General features: G+C 46.0%; 1 protein-coding gene across 1 annotated transcript in view; it reads right to left on the minus strand.

Annotated features, from left to right (window-relative positions):
• Positions 1–404: 404 nt before the first annotated feature.
• Positions 405–19,113, minus strand: part of POLA2 (DNA polymerase alpha 2, accessory subunit) — a 28,483-nt gene continuing 9,774 nt past the window's right edge. Inside the window, exons 11-18 of the mRNA XM_083477937.1 lie at positions 18,799–18,923; positions 17,014–17,052; positions 15,303–15,376; positions 14,414–14,519; positions 11,589–11,695; positions 3,131–3,190; positions 2,038–2,164; positions 405–863 (exon numbers count right to left, since the gene is read on the minus strand). Coding sequence (XP_083334063.1) covers positions 711–863; positions 2,038–2,164; positions 3,131–3,190; positions 11,589–11,695; positions 14,414–14,519; positions 15,303–15,376; positions 17,014–17,052; positions 18,799–18,923 — 791 coding nt within the window. The 3' untranslated portion in view covers positions 405–710. The remainder of the gene's footprint in view (positions 864–2,037; positions 2,165–3,130; positions 3,191–11,588; positions 11,696–14,413; positions 14,520–15,302; positions 15,377–17,013; positions 17,053–18,798; positions 18,924–19,113) is intronic.

A 19,113-nucleotide genomic window follows, 5' to 3' on the forward strand; every position in this document is an offset into this window, starting at 1 on the left:
CTTTGCCCCACCTCTCAGGCTGGTGCACCCTGTACAACTCAGCAAAGAAGAATGGGGACAAAACCAGTGCTAGATGGTTCAACTTGTCCCTGGCCTCTCTACTTTCCACCACACTGGTCCCAATGGGCAACAGCAACCACTGAATATATCCAAGACTAAATAATAAGAAACTGCAGAAGAATTGTGGGGTTTTTTGTTTTAAATGTCTGCACCCCGGCCGCACGCAAGACCTGAAATTTCAGTTTTCCAAACTAGAGGTCAGTTTCCCCACCAACTCTGCAGGATTGGAGTGTTTGAGAGGGGTGGGGGAGGGAGCTAAGACACCTCAAAGGATATCAACTTTGAAGCACAGAGGGAGACATGTTGCTCCCCCACCACCCAAAAAAATGCTACACACCAATGAATATAGCTAAATTTTTATCTGTCTTCTCAAAGTAGAAAGTGTTTTGTCAAAAGGACATTAGCGTAGGCAAATCCATTCTTCCCCGCCCAAACATGGGGAAATTGAAACAGAAGAGATTCTCTCCAGCTGTGTTGGCAGCAAAGGTGGAGGGCAGATTCCCAAACAGCTGCAGCCCTGAGAGACCCCGAGACATTGGAGGAGAAACCTGCTCCGTCTCTTCAGTCTCGTCCCTAAACTGTATTTTGGTCCCGCTCCAGCAAAACCTCTGCAGTCCTCTCTGCTGGTGGGTTGATGAGATGGATGCAAGTTAGATTCTCACGACCTGAGCAGCGATGCAAGGGCTCTTCCGCTCCTCTTGGTCCTTGGAGACTTCCTGCTGGATGCACAAACGCCCGTAGGTGCCCCCTACCTGGCCTTTTGTTAGCCGGCCTGGGTTCACACAGACACACCCAAGGACGTCCTAGGGATGGGCAGGAAACAAGGGGAGGGGGGAAGAGACATTAAAAACAAGAAACAGGCTCTTTAGTCAGATGGGAAGATATCATTAGGACATACTGATTTTAATCTCCCTAATATGGGTGTAGGAACTGTCTTGCCAGATCAGAAAAATCTGTCTAGTTCAGCATCCCAGTTCCAAAAAATGGGGGCAGCCAGATGTTTCTCAGCACTCACTAGCTAGGTATGGCAGCGATGGCTACCCTTTATTTATCTTAAAGGGCGTCTCTCTCAGTATCAACCATTCTGGGACCTACGATCAGCAAGCGAGGCCACGTCGGTGGTGCCTGATTGGTGGCAACCCGAACAGGGCCTTTTTGGTGGTGGTTCTGTTTGTGGGGTGCCCTCCTTGCTGAAGTGGGCCTGCTCCACTCATTATTAATGTTGCTATCCAACTGAGAGTATGTGGCTTAAAAGTTTTCAATGTTTTTTCTTAACGTAATTGCCCCCCCCCTGCTTTGTTGTTTGCTGTCCTTGGGTGGGCAGGATAAGTAAGCAGCTTGCCCTCTAAAATAGACTGCCTCTGAACATGAATGGTATAATAACATTTTATCAATGGATCTTCAGTGAACTCATCTGTATTTCTCCCCCTCTAAGCCTTACTCTGCCATCTATTCTCCACCCCAACTCCTGCTCAACAGGGCAGCATGCAGAGATCCTTGCAGTGAAGTGGTGTGGCTGTGTTCAAGAACCTGTGGACCGGAGGTCAAATTCCAATGCTGGAATTAGAGGGAAGGGCAGTAGCAGAGCATTCGCTTTGATTGCAGGTCCTGGCATTTCCAAGGAAGACTCGGAATATCTCCTGAGTAAAATCCTAGAGAGCTGTTGCCAATCATTGCAAGCAATACTGAGCTAGACCCCTATGTTTCTATATAAATTGGTCCTTTAGTCAGTTCCACTGGAAGCTTACTTTATTTTTAGAGCTGTAGCTCAGTGGTTAGATCAATTGCTTGGCATGAAGATCCCTGGCTCAGTCCCCAGCATCTCCAGGCAGAGCTGGGGGATACTCTCTTGCTCAAAACCCTGGACAGCCGCTGCCAATTTGTGTGGAGAACACTGAGCTAATATGCATAAGACAGCTTGGAATGTGTCCCCTCCCTCCATCGCCCTGCGCCCAGACAGCTTCATTTCCCCCCAACCTTGATAAAGTATCTCAGTTCCGACGGAGTGATCAGCACGTCCGGCGTGACAGGCAGGGCTGCGTATTGGTAGAAATGTTCGTAATCAATGTTCATCTCTTCCGCGGGAGGGTAGAGTGGATAGTAACTGCTCAGGAATTAAAGAAAGAAGGAAAGATCGCGTTACCCCTCCCATTCCGCAACCCGCTCCCTCGCATACATTGACACGCCCAGCAGCTGTTCCTCTCCCCCTTGGGTACCAACAGGATGCCAAGCTGTGCTTTTCAACACTGCTGCCAATTTCAGTTTGCATGTGTGTGTTTCTGCAGTCTCTAAATTCAGCACCTTAAAGGCACCGTGTTCCACATCTCCATGTTTCCAAAGTGTTGGGAAGGGGAGGAAAACAAAGGGAGTTGCCAAATATCATAGAATCACAGAGCTGTAGAGTTGAAAACCACCAAGGAAGGAGAGTTCACCACCTCTCGTGGGAGTCTGTTCCCCTGTCAAACAGCTCTTACTGCCAGAAAGTGCTTCCTGATGTTTAGTCCTGACCTTTGGACTTTGGACTTGGCTCGCATGGCTTGACCCCCCAGACTCTGGACTTGCCGCCAAGTAGGCCAGGGGTTCAGGACACATACAGCTTGGAAGGACAAAATACAAATGGCAATAATGTCGAGCCTGGAAAGATCCCAGCCAACTGGCTACCCCAGCCTCTGGTTTTTCCCTTCCTCATCTCCACGGCTACAGATGTTGCGCTTCTTTACAATACTACACGTAATCATGCAACGCACCAACTTTATTTTAAGGGGCAAGGCCATAGCTCAGTGGCAGAGGCCCTGCTTTGCAAGCAGAAAGTCCCGGGTTCAATCCCCACCAGCTTTTTCCTGGTAGGGCTGGGAAAGACTCTGCCTGAAACCCTGGAGAGCAGCTGCCAATCAGTGCAGACAATACTGAGCTAGATGGACCAATGGAGTTGCTGTGATTTGAACCCAGGACTTTTGGCAGGCAAGGCAGGAGGCCTTACACTGCCAAAGGAAGAAATGAGCCCAAGTCTCACCACAAAAGATACCTGGGAGCAGGGAGGGTTTGTTTTGCTGCAACAAAAGGAGCTTACCTCCTCTGAGTCAGGATGTGCTTCAGAGTTCGGGAAAAACGGTCCAAGACACTGGAAGAACTAGGACAGAAAGAAAAGAGAGAGGAAGGTGGCAAAATTAAAAAGAGGGCGTGAAAATATGTATTAAAAATAGAACCAGTACCGAGCCCCCCTCCCATATCTGCTTCTCTAAAACAGACTCCCTTTCAGCCTAAAATAAGTCCTGAGTTGTCATGAGGATAAAATGGGTGGGGGAGATGGAAGATTTAATAATAGGACAGCTTAGTTGCATACCTTAATTATTTGTATTTTAATTTCTGTGTAGATGGCCTTTCATATTTTGTAAAACTGCTTAGAAGCCTATTTTGCCAAGTGGGATTAATTATCATCACCTTCTTAGAAACGACTGGCTGATGTAAAGATTTCATCCTTAAATGGCTTCAACACATTAAACCTTAATTAAAATTAAAAGGTTTAAACCTGACCCTCTTAAATCCAACTCAGACACGTACACATACCAGGCAACATCAAGTCAGCCACCGGCAGGAAATTTAGGCTGCTACATACAACAACAAGGGTGTGGAACTTTGCCCCCCAGCTCATGTTGCTGAACTACAACTCCCATCAGCCCCAGCAAGCATGGCCAATGGACCAGGGATGATGGGAGTTGTAGTTTGGCAGCATCTGGAAGCCAAAGACTCCCTTTGCACCTGATGTACAGGATAATAAACCTCAGTCATTACACACACACACACTCTCCTCAAAATACAACACAAGTCAGTTCCCTGGCATTTTGGAAACATTGGCAGGCTTGTTCCCAATAGAAGCTGCTTCTGTTCAGGAATATTCCCACCCGTCCCCTCTTTGGAAAATACTTACTTGTTCCATAAAATTAATATACTGCACGAGTGTAAAAACAAAAATCAAACAGACAAACAAAAACAACATCTGCAGAATTTAGCAAAGATGTATTATTATTTATCTGCAGTGTTAGCACCCCAGCCTTTTCACCCAAAAGTGTTTCAGAGTAGCTTGTAAAAAAATCCCTGCCTTCAGGCTAACAAACAAGATACGGCACATGAGGAAAAGGGAACAGGAGGGAGGAGGGACGCTCAAGCGAAACATGCCAGTAAGGGATGTGCTTTGGGAAGAGGGGCTGCAGCTTGGAGGGTCTGTTGTCCGAGGGCCAGCTAGAGGCCTGGGGGGCTGCTTTCAGCTGCAAGTTCTCCAGCTCTGCCCCAGCTTGAATATGCAAAGGCTCCAGGCTTCCTATTCTCAGGAGACAGATTCAAGGATCTTGAGATTAAGCCAGAGAAGGGAAGGTCTACATTCTTTTTTTTTTTTTGCTTTTTTTTTGGCGTGTTTATCTGCCAGTTCAGCTATTCCAAGTAGGATTTTTAAACAGCTTTAAAAAAATTAGCTAAAATAGGCTTTAGCAAATTTTCTGTAAGCCGCCATTAGTATTTATATAGCTAAAAGGTGGGCTATAAAAATGCTTTCATAAATACATCAGGCACTGCCCTATGGACTCCCGCCACAATTTATCAGGGAAAGAAACTTGAGATTGGTTTAGGCTTGTGGTTCTGAACAGAAGCATTTTTAAAGATGCCAAATCAATCTTTCAATTGACTGGCCAGCCACATAAACAACAAACAAACAAACAAACCCTTCCCCAGCCACTCTGGGCAGCTTCCAACAAAAGATTAAAAATACATTAAAATGTGTATTATGCTCTCTGTTGTCATCATCATCATTATAATATTTATACCTCACCCATCTGACTGGGTTGCCCCAGGCACTCTGAGCAGTTTCCAACATAATAAAAAAGCCAGCAAAACATCAGACATTAAAAGCTGAAGAGTTCAAGGAGATATATGTGGAGGTCCCCTACCCCCCAGTTATCTTCACAAACACCCCGTGAGGTAGGCCAGGCTGAAGAAAAGGTGGCTGGCTCAAGATCACCCAGTTATCTTCACAAACTGAGCCAGACCAACCCTCCTAAGACACTGCAGGGATAGGAAGGATGGGGAAACACATAAGGCCCTCCAGAGGTTATTGGACTACAATTCCCATCAGCTACACTGGCTGGTGCTGATGGTATTTAGAGTCCAACAACATCTGGAGGTCCCCCCTGGGTTCCCCCACTCCCTGAGATGAAGGACACACATACAGCGAGTGGATTTTATAACTGGCAAAGCAGAAAAAAAACCAGAAAAGAGGCCTCTGCGTTCAAATTTTACCCTGCTGGTGTGGTCCATGTATGTGTGCAAGGGAAAGACTCATGTGCTTACATTACATTATGTCAGAACTGGCCCTCTGCCAGCCTATTGTAATATTCGAAACTCTGCTGCAGTTGAGAGGATTTTTTGGCAGTCGCTGTTAAGTCACCCACAAAACCAGCTTAACGCACCATGTTTTTGTACCCTCCCCCCTCCTGCGGTGGAGTCCCAGCTAATACTCATAAATTAAAAGCTCTCTTTTGTCTGAGGGCACGGCGACTCACCAAACCACAGAAACCTTGACTTAAGGCAGTGTGAAAGTCAGGCATGAAACACACACACACAGAGACACAAACAACAACACGTCATCCGTGTTTTGTATGCAATGGGCAAAAGAAAAACAAAGGCACCCCAACAAGTCCCTCCCTGATATAATAAGGGAGAGAGCTGGGTGGAAGAACAACAGGACAGAAACAAACGCCTTCCCTGGCAGGCGAGAGATTGCTCACGGCACCTTTCGTTTTGCTGGTTTCTAGTCCACGTGATCCTAAAAATACAGGGCAAGGTGAAAAGGCAATAAAGTATTACATTTAATTAATAGCTTTTCATCCAACTCCCATAATTTCTGACCACTGCCCATGCTGATGGGAGCTGTCTTCAACTGCCCCACAGCGGATGCCAGGTGTAGGGAAGGTGGGTGCGGTATGGGGGGAAATGCACTTGTGGGCCAAATTAGGGACCATGTGGCAGGCCTAGCTAAGGGTCCAGAGGTCCTCCACCTTTTCTCTAACACTTGTGCAGAATTGGGGGGATTTCAGCAGCATGACAAGTCATAAATCTGGGGGGGCAGAGAGGAACTTGCTCCAGCCACAAAACCACTCTTTCTGTGCAGCAGATGAGAAGCCCCCCCTGCCCTTCTCTGTACCAACTCACTGTGAGAATATATATATTATTTTCATTTCACAAGATTTATATACCACCTAATTAAACAACAAAAAAGACCTCTAAGCGACTTACAAAAGACAATCTAAAGTTTTCTTCAAAATATACTAATGAAAGCAAACATTACAAATTTTAAACTTCTTTTAAAAATCAGTACAGTGGTACCTCGGGTTAAGTACTTAATTCGTTCCGGAGGTCCGTTCTTAACCTGAAACTGTTCTTAACCTGAAGCATCACTTTAGCTAATGGGGCCTCATGCTGCCACCGCGCCACCAGAGCACAATTTCTGTTCTCATCCTGAAGCAAAGTTCTTAACCTGAAGCACTATTTCTGGGTTAGTGGAGTCTATAACCTGAAGCGTATGTAACCTGAAGCGTATGTAACCTGAGGTACCACTGTAATTTAAAAATTATACTTATCAAAACCACATATTAAAATTGCATGACAAAATTACACATCTGGGTAGGCTTGCCTAAACAAAAAAAATTTTTTGGCAGGCACTGAAAACAATATAGCAAAGGTAACTGGCTAATATCAAGGGGCAGGTAGTTCCAGAGATTAGGTGCTGCCACACTGAAGGGTTGATTTCTTGCAGATGTGGAACGAACACAATGTGGCACTTGTAAAAGTGCTACTTCTGCAGACGGAAGCAGGTTGTGTGGGCACAGATGAGGTGAGGCGAGCCTTCAATATTATTGAATCATTAGATCCTAATATTCATCAGGGGAAGGGGAGTTATGGGGTGGAAAGAGAGAGGAGAGAAATGCAGCCCCCCCTAGAGATACAACATTGCTTTCCTGTCTTTATTCTGGAGAAGAGCAATCCTCTTTCCCCAAAAATGAACAGCCCCTGGAGATCTAAAAATAATAAAGTCAGCACTGAGAAGACAGTTATAAGAGCCAACTGCCGGTTTTCCTGGTATTTCAGGGCAAGTTTAAGGAACTGGTTTCCCTGTTATGGGAAGTGGAGGAAAGGCAGCAGAATCTGAAGCTCCCAAGAGAGAGTCCAACTGGACTAATTCAATTAAGATATTTTTGGCATGTTTTGGCCTTTCTCCTCCAGTGAGGGAAGTGTTTGAGGTAGTTTCCTTTGAAGGAGGAAGTGTGAGGTGACGCCTATGTGCCCCTTCCCTCTCTACAACATGGGACAGGGAGACAAACTCCCCCACCCCAATCTCCACTATTCATTTAAAGTGGTGTGACACCACTTTAAAGAGTTACAGTTTCCACACACCCCACCAAAGAATCCTGGGAACTGTAGTTTATTAAGGCAGCTGAGAATCGTCAGGAGACCCTTATTCCCCTCACAGAGCTACAGTTCTGGGAGTGGCTTCACAATCAACCCCTCTTTCCCAGGATATTATTATTAATTCAATTTATATAACGCCCTTTATTAAAGAGATCCCTGGGTGGTGTACAATGTTTAAAGCACATTACAGAACACCAGTGATAAAAACATAATAAAAAGCATACGGACAGACAGCCTAATAATAAAATAGTCATCACAATAACAGTCCTCTCTCCCACAGGTAATAGATTATTTAATAGCCATAAGCCTGGGTAAAGAGGAATGTTTTGGCCTGGCACCTAAAGTTATTGCAATGGTGGCGCCAGGGGGAGAGTATTCCACACTAGGGGAACCACCACAGAAAAGGCCTGTTCTCTTGTTATAAAGTAATATGACAGAAGATGAGACTGTGAAGGAGAGAAGGCCTGGGCTGGAGAAAGAGAGAGATTCAAAATTTTTAACCCACTATACTTCCAGAGGACATCTAACTAGTGTACAGAAATAGAATATTAAAAAATACAGGTCATGAACAGTATTGAAGCATAAAAACCCAGAAGCTAAAAACTTCAGGAAACAAAAAAACAGGCCAGTTTGGGACAAATGAATGGAAAGAGCCTAGCTGCAGAATCAGGCCCACCTGGTGCCGTATCCTGTTCTCATAGTGACGAACCAGAAACCCCAGTGGGAAGACCAAAAACAGGGCATGATTACACCATGCTCTCCCCGCTTGCGATTCCTTGCAACTAATATTCAGAGGAATATCAAGGTAGAACATAAACTTATCCACCATTAATTTGTCTAATCCTCTTTTAAATTCCAAGTGCAGTTGCACCAAGGGTTGCATTAATCGCATGATATAGGCGGTTTTAGTTTCAGCCCCTTTCTTAATTACCCCTAGCACAGAATCTGCTTCTTTCACACCAGAAAGACACCTCTGTCAAGTTATCCACTACTCCTGAAGGTCTCCTTCCTGGTCAGTCACCACCAGTTCAGAGCTCATATGAAATAAAGATTTTCAGTGACCGTCAGAATCATAATGTCGGGACTTGTTTCCCTCCTGAGGGAAGAGAATTCTGGGGAACTGGTGCCACAAGGCTAATAACATGACTTCGAGTCGCAGCACGCTTTTTGCTCAGATGTGTGACGCCATCAACAGATGACGATGGCGCTGACTGAGAAACGGGGAGCTGTCTCCCCATAAAAGAGGAAGAAAAAAAGAAAAACACATGGTGAGGGAAAAGAGAGGATGTGACACAAACCCTCAAGGCAAAGGATGACTGCGATGCTTGATTTACTTAATGACAGGCCATGTGCGGCTGGCACCAGCCGACTTCTGAGGCACGCCACTTGTCAAGAGATTTTCTCAGGAACTGCACTTTGAAGTGAGACAGTCTTTCTTTCTTTCTCTTTCTTTTTCTTTCTTTCTTTCTGATCTTGTCTGGAGATCAACCCATCCAGTTGACTGATTCATTGGCTAAGACAGAAGGAACTCTGCATACACTCAGGAGCACCATATTTGGGATGTAGGGAGCCAGACCACTGCTCCCTCGGTATTGCCTATACAGTGGTACCTCGGGTTACATACGCTTCAGGTTACAGACTCCGCTAACCCAGAAATAGTACCTCGGGTTAAGAACTTTGCTTCAGGATGAGAACAGAAATCGTGCTCCAGCGGTGTAGCAGCACCAGGAGGCCCCATTAGTTAAAGTGGTGCTTCAGGTTAAGAACAGTTTCAGGTTAAAAACAGACCTCCGGAACGAATTAAGTACTTAACATGAGGTACCACTGTACAGTGGTGCCTCGCAAGACGAAAAGAATCCGTTCTGTGATTCTCTTCGTCTAGCGGTTTTTTCGTCTTGTGAAGCAAGCCCATTGACAGATTAGCGGATTAGCGCTTTTAGCGGCTTATCTGCTGATCGGATCAGCTGATAAGCGGCTTAGCGGCTTGGGAAAAAGGGGGGGGGGCCGCAGGAACTCGCAAGACATTGTCGTCTTGTGAAGCAAGCCCATAGGAAATTCGTTTTGCGAAGCACCTCCAAAACGGAAAAGTCTTTCGTCTAGCGAGTTTTCCGTCTTGCGAGGCATTCGTCTTGCGGGGCACCACTGTACTGCTCTCCAGATTTTCAGCCATGGGACCTCTCCAGCTCTTCACCTGGCCCCTAAAAGGTTCGCCACCCTCCAAACTGCTCCTGGAGGAGGCACAGGAAGGAGGGCCTCACAGAATGATCTCAGGGTCTGGGTAGGTTCATATGGGGAGAGGCAGTCCTTGAGGTATTGCAGTCCTCAACCGTTTAAGACTTTATAGGTCAAAACCAGCAGCAATTTGAATTGGGCCTGGAAACTAATTAGCAGACAGTGCTTTTGGGCCAGTATTGGTGAAATATGCTCAAATTGCCTTGCCCCAGTGAGCAGCCTGGCTGCCAAATTCCATGCCAGCTGAATTTTCCGAATTGTCTTCAGGGGCAGCCCTACATGTAACGCGCTGCAATAATCTCACCTCGAGGTTACCAGAACATAAACAGCAGCAGTTATCTGGACAGGGGCAGCCTAAGTGCCGCAGCTGGACCACCAGCCACAACTGATGGAAGGCACTCTGTGCCACTGAGCCTCAAGTGATGACAGCAAAGGATCCAGGAATACACCTCCAAGGTATGTACCCTCTCCTTCAGAGGGAGTGTAACCCCATCAACAGCAGGCAATCTCCCAGCCATCTGGTCTAGGGAACCCCCACTAACAGTGCCTCAGTCTTAGCTGGATTGAGCTTCAGTTTATTAAGGACTGAAAACTTCTTCTGGACTTTTTGGCATGAAAATGAACTTGTAATGAATCCATCTGGATTCAAAGATTGAAAAAAAATTGGCTTATAGAAAATAGTATTAAACTGAGAGGACGGAGAACTCAATGTCTGTCTGTCTGTCTGTCTTTCTTTCATTTCTTGTTTTCTCTTTTTTCTTCTGCTCCTTTTTAGATTATATTTTTATAGCATTTCTTTTAATCTGATGTATTATATTTATCTTTTGATAAGTACCAATAAATATATTTAATGTAAATACAAAAAGCTCATCCCATACAGAAGTTACACGCAGCCTGTAGTGCTATCAAAATTAATAACACGGTTTCACGGTAACGTAAGCATGCACGTGCGTGTGCACACACACACACACACACACACACACACACCTCCAAAGGGTTTACAGCAGAAATGTGGACTGCACTTTGGAAGGCGTTAGCAACTTAAGAGGGAATTTTGTGTGACATCAAGCCATGTGATTCCACAGCTCAGGGCTGACATTTCTTTCGCTCACAGACCGATTACACTTTTTGGATTCTGAATCACGCCTGATTCATGCTGTGTCATTTCCCCCACCCCCCCTGCCATTATCACATCTTCCACACTCACAGCTGTCTGAAGATCAGCAGATATCCTTTTAAAAAGAAGCAGAAAATTGCTCAAGGAGCAATGACCACACCAAGGAGCTAAATCCAGCACCAAACCACAGTGCCTCCCAGTATGAATACAATCTCAGCCAGCAAATGGATGTGTTTGGGGGTGATTAATAATCCCTTCATTTTAATGCTGGAGATTTCAGGTTTTAGAACGGGGGTGGGAAGACTTATGCCTGGGGGCGTGACTGCAGGCTTCTCTCAGTCCCCTTAGGACTCTCCCCACGGCCCTCACTGGGCCTGCTCCACACCCTCCTTGAGGGTTTTGGCCTCGCTGGAATGTGTCCATAAGCTATGGCAGTGCCTTTTATCTGTGTAGATGGGGGATAGAAAAGGGAGTGTAAAATTTACATATATTTTTTTTCTCAATCCACTTTTGCCTCTGGCACCACCCAGCACTGTCGTGTGGCCCCCTGGAAGGTTGGCCAAGATGCAATGCGGCCCTCAGGCTGGGGGGGAAAATACACCCACCTCATGGTTTTAGAGTTTAAGAGCATCCTGCATTGCAAGGGGTTGGACTAGATGTCCCTTGGTGTCCCCTTCCAACTCTACAGTTCTGCGAATCTACATCCCTGCTTTGAACATACCTGCTAATTTCTTCTGAGCCCATGTGAAAGACCAGGTCCACAGAAGTCAAGCCAAAAACCACACCGTTGATCTCCAAGGTGCAGGGGTCAGATACGAAGAGAACCCTCTGGAATTGGAGAAAAGGGGAAAGAGGGTTTGTGCGGGCTGACCAAACAGCTCACAAATCGGGCATTCAAGTAGAAAGCATGGCAGAAGATTTTATTTTTATTTTTAAAGCAGGATAAGAGTCAGGGCCTAAAGATATGAGGCAGTTACAAAGCTCTTTCCTCACTACTTTGAGGGGGGCACAGAGAGAAGAGACTCAGCACAGCCCAGGGATTCTCAGAGTTTGAATACCAGGTCAGAATCATACATTTTCAGGTAGCCTGAAGAGAATTGTTTTCATGGTCTTGGTCCACTCCCCACCCCCTCACACTAAAAATCTGTAAAATGGGACCAACGTAGACTCTACCTTATAGACCGCTTCAAGTGTTTTGCTATTAACTTCCCTCAGTTATCGTATTTACTCAAATGTAATGCGGCATCGAATCTAATGCGCACCTCAATTTTCAAAATCTTGAAACCAAAAAAGTATTTGTTGGTAAATGTAAATGCACCATCAAACCTTATGCGCGCCCTAATTTTCACGACGTAATTTGGCCAAAAAAGGTGTGCATTACATTTGGGTAAATACAGTATTTCTTCATCTGCCACATCAGTATGCAATACCACCAAGGGGGAAAAATGGGGATAATCCCGGTTTATCCACTGTGGTGTAGTGGTTATGATGTCAGACAAAAGCTGGGGAAGACCTGGGTACAAATTCCCATTAGGTCATGAAATTTCCTGGTTAGACTTGGGCCAACAACATTCTCTCTGCCTAGAGTCTCACAAGGCTGTTTTGAAAATAAAGTGTGTGTGTGTTAGAAGCCTACACACTGCCCTATGTGTGTGACAAGGGTTAAGATACAACTCTCATAGAGTTGGAGAAGGCCAATCATAGACCTACTGCAATGAATGGACCCGTGTCAACTGATCTCAGTGGGTCAGCTCTGAGTAGAACATAAAACTACATATTTAAATGCAAATCACCTTTACTTAGCATTGCCAGGTAGGTGATGATGGGAATCATAGACCAAAAACAGCTGGAGACCCAAGAACTGGTCTAAACAGAAGACTTTTCATACCAAACCTGAGAGTTCACTAAAAGCACCTCCAAACTCCCGTCAGGAGCGAGAGGAAAACACCAGGATTTGCCCAGAAGAGCACAGTCTAACGCAGTCCAAACACAGTGCCTTTTCTTCAGCTGGGAGCTCCCCCTTCTGGGAGATGGGAGCTTTTTCACGGGATCCAGCTAAACGCTGCACATGCAGAATGCACCCACACAAGGAGTGTTAAAAGGAGAGAGAGATAAATCCTTCATGTGTTTAGTGAAGGGAGGGGCGTGGCCAGCAGGAACACCCTTGCTAGCCCCCCCCCATTTACTGAACATGCGGGGGGACTCATTTGAAGCAGGAAAATTCTTAGTTTAGTGCCAGAGCATCAGCTTTGCCTAGCTTCTCCCGGTAAGGCTGGGGAAGATTTGCTGCCTAAAACCCTGGAGCGCTGCTGCCAGTCAGTGTAGACAATATGGAGCTAGATGGACCCCAATAGCCAGACTCAATACCAGGTTCCTATGTAGACCTCTCAGGTAAAGGTGTAAGGCAGGCTTCCTCAAGATGTTTTTGGCCTACAACTCCCATGATCCCTAGCTAGCAGGACCAGTGGTCAGGGATGCTGGGAATTGTAGTCTCAAAACATCTGGAGGGCCGAGGTTGAGGAAGCCTGGTGTAAGGTATACCCTACTGCAGCTAAGCCTTAAGCACATGTAACTGAGTTAATCACAGGTTCTTCCCCTGTTTGTCTCTGTTTCAGTCTCAGTCTCCTTCCTCTGTGCTTCTATGTTTATTTTCAGATTGAGTCCCTTGGGGCAGAGACCTGCATCATCACCATCATCAAAATCAAAATACAGAACAAAATCAAATATAAAAACCACAAAATCAATTAATAAAAATAAAAACAACAACCCAATAACCCCTCCCCCCCCCAAACCCCACATTTTAAAAGGGCATAGGATGTCAATCAAATCAACCAAAGGCCTGGTTAAAAAGGAACGTTTTCACCTGGCGCCTAAAGGTGTATAATGAAGGCGCCAGGCGAGTTTCCCTGAGGAGAGCATTCCATAGATGGGGAGCCACTGCAGAGAAGGCCCTGTTCTTGTGCTGCCACCCTTTGGACCGCTCAAGCAGGAGGCACACAAAGGGCCTCAGAAGATGATCTCAGGTAGGTTCATATGGAAAGAGGCAGGCCCTGAGGTATTGCGGTCCTGAGCCGTTTAAGGCTTTATAGGCCAAAACCAGCACTTTGAATTGGGCCCAGAAGCAAACTGGTAGCCAGTGCAGTCGAACCAGGATCAGTATAATATGCTCAAACCATCTTGCTCTGGTGAGCAACCTGGCCATCTTCAGAGGCAGCTCTATGTATAACACATTGCAGTAATCTACCCTTGAGGTGACCAGAGCATAGACAACAGTAGTTAAGCTATCCCTGTCCAGAGAGGGGCGTAGATGAGCCACCAGCCGAAGCTGATGGAAGGCACTCCAGCTAAAGTTGATGTCTTCAGACAGATAAGGCTGATTTCTGGCCTCACAGAGCATCTGAGAAACTTCAGGGTTCCTACCAGGCTTTGAAAGCTACCATCCTCCAAGCTCCACCCGACAGGCCAAAATACAGATATTCCAGCTGTGCACACACAGAGACACAAAAAAATTAAACAAAGGCACGGCCTTTGGATTGTAGGACGCACCTGTTTGTCTTCTTTCGAGAGCTCGCAAGTCAAAGGTGGCTGGGGATAGATGCAGTGATGGTGGACGTCTCTCAGCGAAGGAACGATGACAAGGTGCGATCCAGCACTGTTGGGAAACAGAAGAGCTAAGGCCCCCTCCGCACTACACTTAAAATGCTCTTATACAGTGGTACCTCGGGTTAAGTACTTAATTCGTTCCGGAGGTCTGTTTTTAACCTGAAACTGTTCTTAACCTGAAGCACCACTTTAGCTATTGGGGCCTCCTGCTGCTGCAGCGCCACCAGAGCACTATTTCTGTTCTCATCCAGAAGCAAAGTTCTTAACCCGAGGTACTATTTCTGGGTTAGCGGAGTCTGTAACCTGAAGCGTATGTAACCTGAAGCTTATGTAACCCCAGGTACCACTGTACTGCTTTAACGGCTTCCCCCAAAGAATCCTGGGAGCTGTCACCTGACAAGTTGCTTCAGGAAAGCCCACAAGGGAAGCCCGAAGGCAACAGCTCTCACTGCCTCCGAACCACTTGGTTTCTGTGACCAAGAGATGGTGATGGGTCCCTGGTGCCACCATTCTTCCAGGTCTTACCCTCTACTGAAGCTAGAGGCCATCTTAAATCTAGTGGCAGTGAGTTCCAGAAGATAATTATTTACCGTGTGAACAATTCCTTTCCCATTGGACCCTGCTTCTCACTATTAGCCATGGGGGCTATGTCCTATAACTGCTGTCGGAGGAGTCTCTCGCAGCATGCCAGCTGCTTTGAGCCACAAGTGAGGAGAGCGTCGTTGCGTTTTGTCCTGCGTTCGGGCTTCCCAGAGGCATCTGATGAGCCCCTGCGAGATACAGGAGGCTGAGCTAGATGTGCCACGGGCTCTTCTTACATTCTTGTTCTCACCTCCTTGTCCCTTCGACTATCATCTTCATGCACCTCTTGAAGATGTCTTCAAACGAGGCAGTGAGCTGAGAGTCCTTGGGAGAGAAGAAAAAGCAGAGGAAGAACAGGAACTCAGTGGCAGAACATTTGCTTCACATGCAGAACGTCCCAAGTTCAATCCCCGGTGTTACCAGTTAAGGAGGATCCAACCACAGACCAGGGGGAAGGTCTTTTCATGCCAGAGACCCCAGATCGGCAAAATCCACACAGGATAACGAGTTCAAATATCTGAAAGACCACCTCCATCCTTATAAACCCCCATTTTGGGTGATCAGAGGAATGGGCCCTCTTGTTAGTTCCAACACCCTCAGAAGTGCAGAGAATGGAGGCTCCAGACAGGGCTTTCTCTGTGGCAGCCCCCAATGGTAGGACTCCCTATTACAGAGGCGTGTCTGGCGCCTTCATTGCATAGTTTCTTACCCTGGCCCTGGACAGTTAAGGGATTTCCCCCCCCCCTCCTTAGAACCCTGCTTCATTTGTTTCATCTACACTATTCTGTTTGGAACTGTTTTACTTGGCGCATATATATATATGATTCCATTGTTATAAAGCTTGCCAGAGACCTTATGGCAGAAAGTGGCTAAGAAATGTTAATTAATTAATTAAATGTTAGTAGGGAGGAGCAAATTAATTTTAAAAATACAGTGGTACCTTGGTTCTCGAACTTAATCCATTCCGGGAGTCTGACTCCCAAAACCATTTGAAAACCAAGGCACGGCTTCCAATAGGCTGCAAAAAAAGGCACGGCTTCCAAAAAACATTCGCAAACTGGAATACTCACTGCTGGGTTTGCGGCGTTTGGGAGCCAAAACATTTGGCAACTAAGCCGTTCAGGAACCAAGGTAGCACTGTACAATTAACTTTGCATTTCTTTTTTTCCTAGAGACTTGGGAAAGAATACAGGCTGCATATTTTTATTATTACCACTGCTACCTTTATAATCCACCTTCCCTCCAAGGAGTCTCAAGGAAGTGGACATGGTTCTCCCTGCCTACATCTTATCCTCACAAGAACCTTGTGAGGTAGACCAGGCTGAGAGACAGAGATTGACCAAGCAGGCTTTTATGGGTGAGTGGGAAATCTGAACCCTGGTCTCTCCCAGGCCCTAGTGTGGCGCTCTAACCACTACACCACAGCCGACCTCTTTTATGCCCCTGCCAAGGAAGAATTCTAGATTGCTGCTTTTTAAATGAAATCTGAAAATTAAATGAGAAGCTGGGGAGTTCCTCGAGAGAAACCTTTCTCCTGCAAGTCCTGCTTTCCAAACAATGGCCCTGGATGTCTCCCAAATAAATGAAAAAACTCTCCCTTGGATATCTCTGGAGTAGATCTATGGAGTTTGTGAACAAAATGTACATCCGATTTTAATCTAAGGAAAAGGTAATGTGTACACACACACATGCACGCACACGCGCACGCACACGCGCGCACACACACGCGCGCACACACACACACACACACACACACACACAAATACTATTTGTCATTAGTTAGGAAAATACTGTGTTAAGGACTAGCTGTTTGCTTTAAGAATCAGGGATCCCCATACACAACTGGTTTCCAAAAAGGAAAGTGTGGGACGCACAGTCAGCAGGGTTTCTAAAGAAAAAGGAAAAAAGGGGGGGAAAGAAGACATGAACTTTCAAATCCATTCCCCATTCACTGAACTTACCTCAACTTGCTTGTGTTTTGCATCAAGGAAAGGCCCGAGCTGCAAAACAATCAAAGGAAATGAAGGTCATCAAAGAGGGGACAACAAGGCCCTAATTAAGCGCCACCAACATTTCTGAAAAACCTATCAAGGTCCCTTAAGAGCCCCGTCAATTAATAAAAAGGTAGCAGGACAAGGATGTGTTTTCAATTCTAGGGCTGGAGTCACAGGAAAACTTCCTTCCTCAATTCTAACATTTACCAGATGCGATAAGCATGACATTGACTTCCCATGCATCAATGACTTTCATTATTCTGCCTTCCCCCTCCGTCATTAGAACAGTATCACAACCAGCAACCATTGTTTATTGCCATTTCATTTATTTCAACTACTCATCCTTGGCTGCTGAGGAGAACACAGACGAGCAACTAGCCACTTACTGATAACCTATATAATAATAGTAATTTATTATTTATACCCCGCCCATCTGGCTGAGTTTCCCCAGCCACTCTGGGCGGCTTCAAATCAAGTGTTAAAAACAATACAGCATTAAATATTAAAAATTTCTCTAAACAGGTCTGCCTTCAGATGTCTTTTAAAAAGAAGATAGCTGCTTATTTCCTTCACATCTGAAGGGAGGGCGTTCCACAGGGCGGGTGCCACTACCAAGAAGGTCCTCTGCCTGGTTCCCTGTAACCTCACTTCTCGCAATGAGGGAACCGCCAGAAGGCCCTCGGTGTTGGATCTAAGTGTCCTATATAGAGCAGAGGTCAGGGCCCGAGGGCCAAATGCACCCCCCTGCCTCTTCATTTGGCCCTCAGGACACTTCTCGAGGCCACATCCTCCTTGAGTGTTTTGCTTGGCTGAAATGTAGCCTTAAGAGCTTCACCCATTGCTCTGCCCGATTTTTGCCACCAGATTCTCAAACCTTTATTGACATATGTACAAGATTCCAGTAGGGTTTAATACAAAAATAAAAGAAAGAGAAAATCCTGCATCTAACACCTAGGTTAGTGTTGTATAGCATTCACGAATCCTCATTGCATGTTGCAGAAACCTGGCTACTATCTCCATCTTAGCCCCATCCTGAGTAAACATAAGGAAGGCTACCTTGCATTCGCTTGAATGCCTTTCCCTGCTAACAACCAACCGATTAATGAACTTAGATCAAATTGTCTGAGACCAGGGGCAGTTCAAAACAACATGTGCAACTGATTCTAGTTGTGTCTGTCCATGGGGCAGAGCCTCTCCACGAGTGGAGTTTTCTAGAATCTCCCCTATAGCACTGCCAAGGGCAACACATTTCGTCTCACCAGCATGTAGGCCCTGTGGTCCACTATATCTGAAGGAGCGTCTCCACCCCCATCGTTCTACCCGGACACTGAGGTCCAGCCCCGAGGGCCTTTTGGCAGTTCCCTCACTGCGAGAAGCCAAGTTACAGTGAACCAGGCAGAGGGCCTTCTCGGTAGTGGCGCCTTCCCTGTGGAACGCCCTCCCACCAGATGTCAAAGAGAACAACAACTACCAGGCTTTTAGAAGACATCTGAAGGCAGCCCTGTTTCGGGAAGCTTTTAATGTTTGATGTATTATAGTATTTTAATATTCTTTTGGAAGCCGCCCAGCCAGATGGGCGGGGTATAAATAATAAATTGTTGTTGTTGTTGTTGTTGTTGTTGTTGTTATTGGCTGTCCACCTTGCCCACCCCTTGGCTACTATTGGAAGTTTGCCCACAAGTGAATCAAACCCTCAGGCTGAAAATGGGTCCCCCGCCTTCTATAAAGCAACCACAGACGCTCCGCCCTTACCAGAATGCAAACATCTGGCTTGTCTCTATTAATAACGTCTATCAGGTCCAACATGGGGTTGTAGGTGATGCTGTCCGAGGTGGTATAAGGACCACAGGCAACGAGGACCATCTGCAGCTCTGGACCTGAAAGGGTTAATGGGCTTTGAAAACAGGAACTTCACTTCCATTACTAACCAACCAAGTTCCTACAGTGAACAGATCCTGAGCTATGAATTCCATACAAGAGCAGAATTAGGTACTGGATACAAAGTTTTATCTTCCATTTGTGGGAGAGGGGGACAAATTAAATTACAAGTTTCTAGTCCCTAGGGTT

This window comes from Podarcis liolepis (assembly GCF_965112155.1).
Source record: "Podarcis liolepis genome assembly, chromosome: 15".
Classification (NCBI taxonomy): domain Eukaryota; kingdom Metazoa; phylum Chordata; class Lepidosauria; order Squamata; family Lacertidae; genus Podarcis; species Podarcis liolepis.